The 1,556-nt window shown below is 32.6% G+C and overlaps 1 protein-coding gene across 1 annotated transcript; it reads right to left on the reverse strand.

The window, feature by feature from the left end:
• Positions 1–313: 313 nt before the first annotated feature.
• LOC107059212 (21 kDa protein-like) lies at positions 314–649 on the reverse strand. Its single transcript, XM_015305697.1, has 2 exons — positions 527–649; positions 314–448 (listed from the first exon to the last, which is right to left on the reverse strand). Exons 1-2 carry the CDS (start codon positions 647–649, stop codon positions 314–316), a joined length of 258 nt encoding a protein of 85 aa, XP_015161183.1.
• Positions 650–1,556: the final 907 nt, after the last annotated feature.

Here is a 1,556-nt window from a genome sequence, read left to right on the forward strand (position 1 = left end):
ACAACCTCGAAAATCATGTCATCCATCCCCAAAAACCATAAATACCACACTAAAACTACGTATGAGAAGGGATAAAACATGGAAAACTCCAAAATCATGAAACGACTATGTGGATCGTTACACCGTATCAATTATTATTGAAAGTACTCACCTGAAAAATAATTAATATGCTAGAACATATAAAATTACACCAACAACACTAAAAATTGCATGCGCCATTAAACCCATAAAATCAATGAATAATTAAATGACCACTACACATACCATATGTGACAACACTATATCATTAATGTTTATTTTTTTCATAGCTATCCTAGCCATGATGAGGAGACTTATATCTAGAAGCAAATCCATTAAACAAAGCCAAAGCATTGCTAGTAACTTGTGCAACATTAAGAACCTTAGCTTTAATTGTAGCCTTCACTTTACTACCCTTGGAATGGCCTAACTTTAGACCATTCAAGCAAGTGTAAGCATCAATTAATATTGTACTAAGCTAAGTTTGAACATTGCTTTGATGCCATACAAACTCTTCTTGCCCATCTAAGTTCAAATTTTGAAGCTCTATGACAGAGTTTGTGAGTTGGGAAATGCCATCATAGATTTCATCTAAACATTCGTTTATTGCTTGATGATCCTTAGCCTTCATTTTCTTATTATGCTCCTTGAGCACATTTTTTATGTAATTTTTTTGTATGTATAGCCCTAACTAGGCTTACTTTCAAGGCAGCATGAACTATTTCTTGAGGATCTTGTGATGTGGGATTCACATATTTGGATAAAAATGTCACACAAGGTTCCGGATAACGAGTTTTTCTACATTGAGTCTCTACAAAGGTAGGGAGGCGTGGATGCAGTCGATCAGTACTAGTACTCTCGACTGCAACCACTATAGAGAGGACAAGGATCAGCAAAAGGGGAATGCTAATTTTCCCCATTGGTAAAGAGTGATATTATTAAAATTTGTGGGCTTTTGAGGAGCAGGAGAAATTGTTGGAATTCTACGAAAGAGTCTCGAAAGCAATTGAGATGATACAAGGGTTTGTAGTGTAAAATATGAAGAGTATGCAAGGTCTTTTATACAAAGGTTTTCACATGCATGAAGAATTTTATTTCTTTCATGGAACGTGCGCATATGCAGACTACCATGAGAGGATTATGGTATATTATTTTATTTGTCTCAATTTATATGATACAGTTTAAATTTTTTGACTCTGAATTAGGGTATGAATATTACAATATTTTTGAAATAGAATTTACACACATTTGCAAACTACATAAACATTACCATAAATCATAACAACTGACAATTCAAAATATTAAAAAGATATATGAAAAATTAGGGGTAAACAAAAAATTATTTGGATCTTGAGGGAATAATATTCTCTCCCTTCTAATTTTGTGAATATCTTTGATTGAACATGAATATTAAGTATTACTTTTTTATGTTCTAAGAAAAGGAGTTTAGGAATGATGGTAAAGTTATCTTTGTGTGATATAAAAATTATAGGTTCAAAACTTAGCCACTAATATTTGTATTAGGGGTAGGCAGTCTA

The sequence above is a fragment of the Solanum tuberosum genome, unplaced genomic scaffold (assembly GCF_000226075.1).
Source record: "Solanum tuberosum cultivar DM 1-3 516 R44 unplaced genomic scaffold, SolTub_3.0 scf00958, whole genome shotgun sequence".
In the NCBI taxonomy this organism is placed as follows: domain Eukaryota; kingdom Viridiplantae; phylum Streptophyta; class Magnoliopsida; order Solanales; family Solanaceae; genus Solanum; species Solanum tuberosum.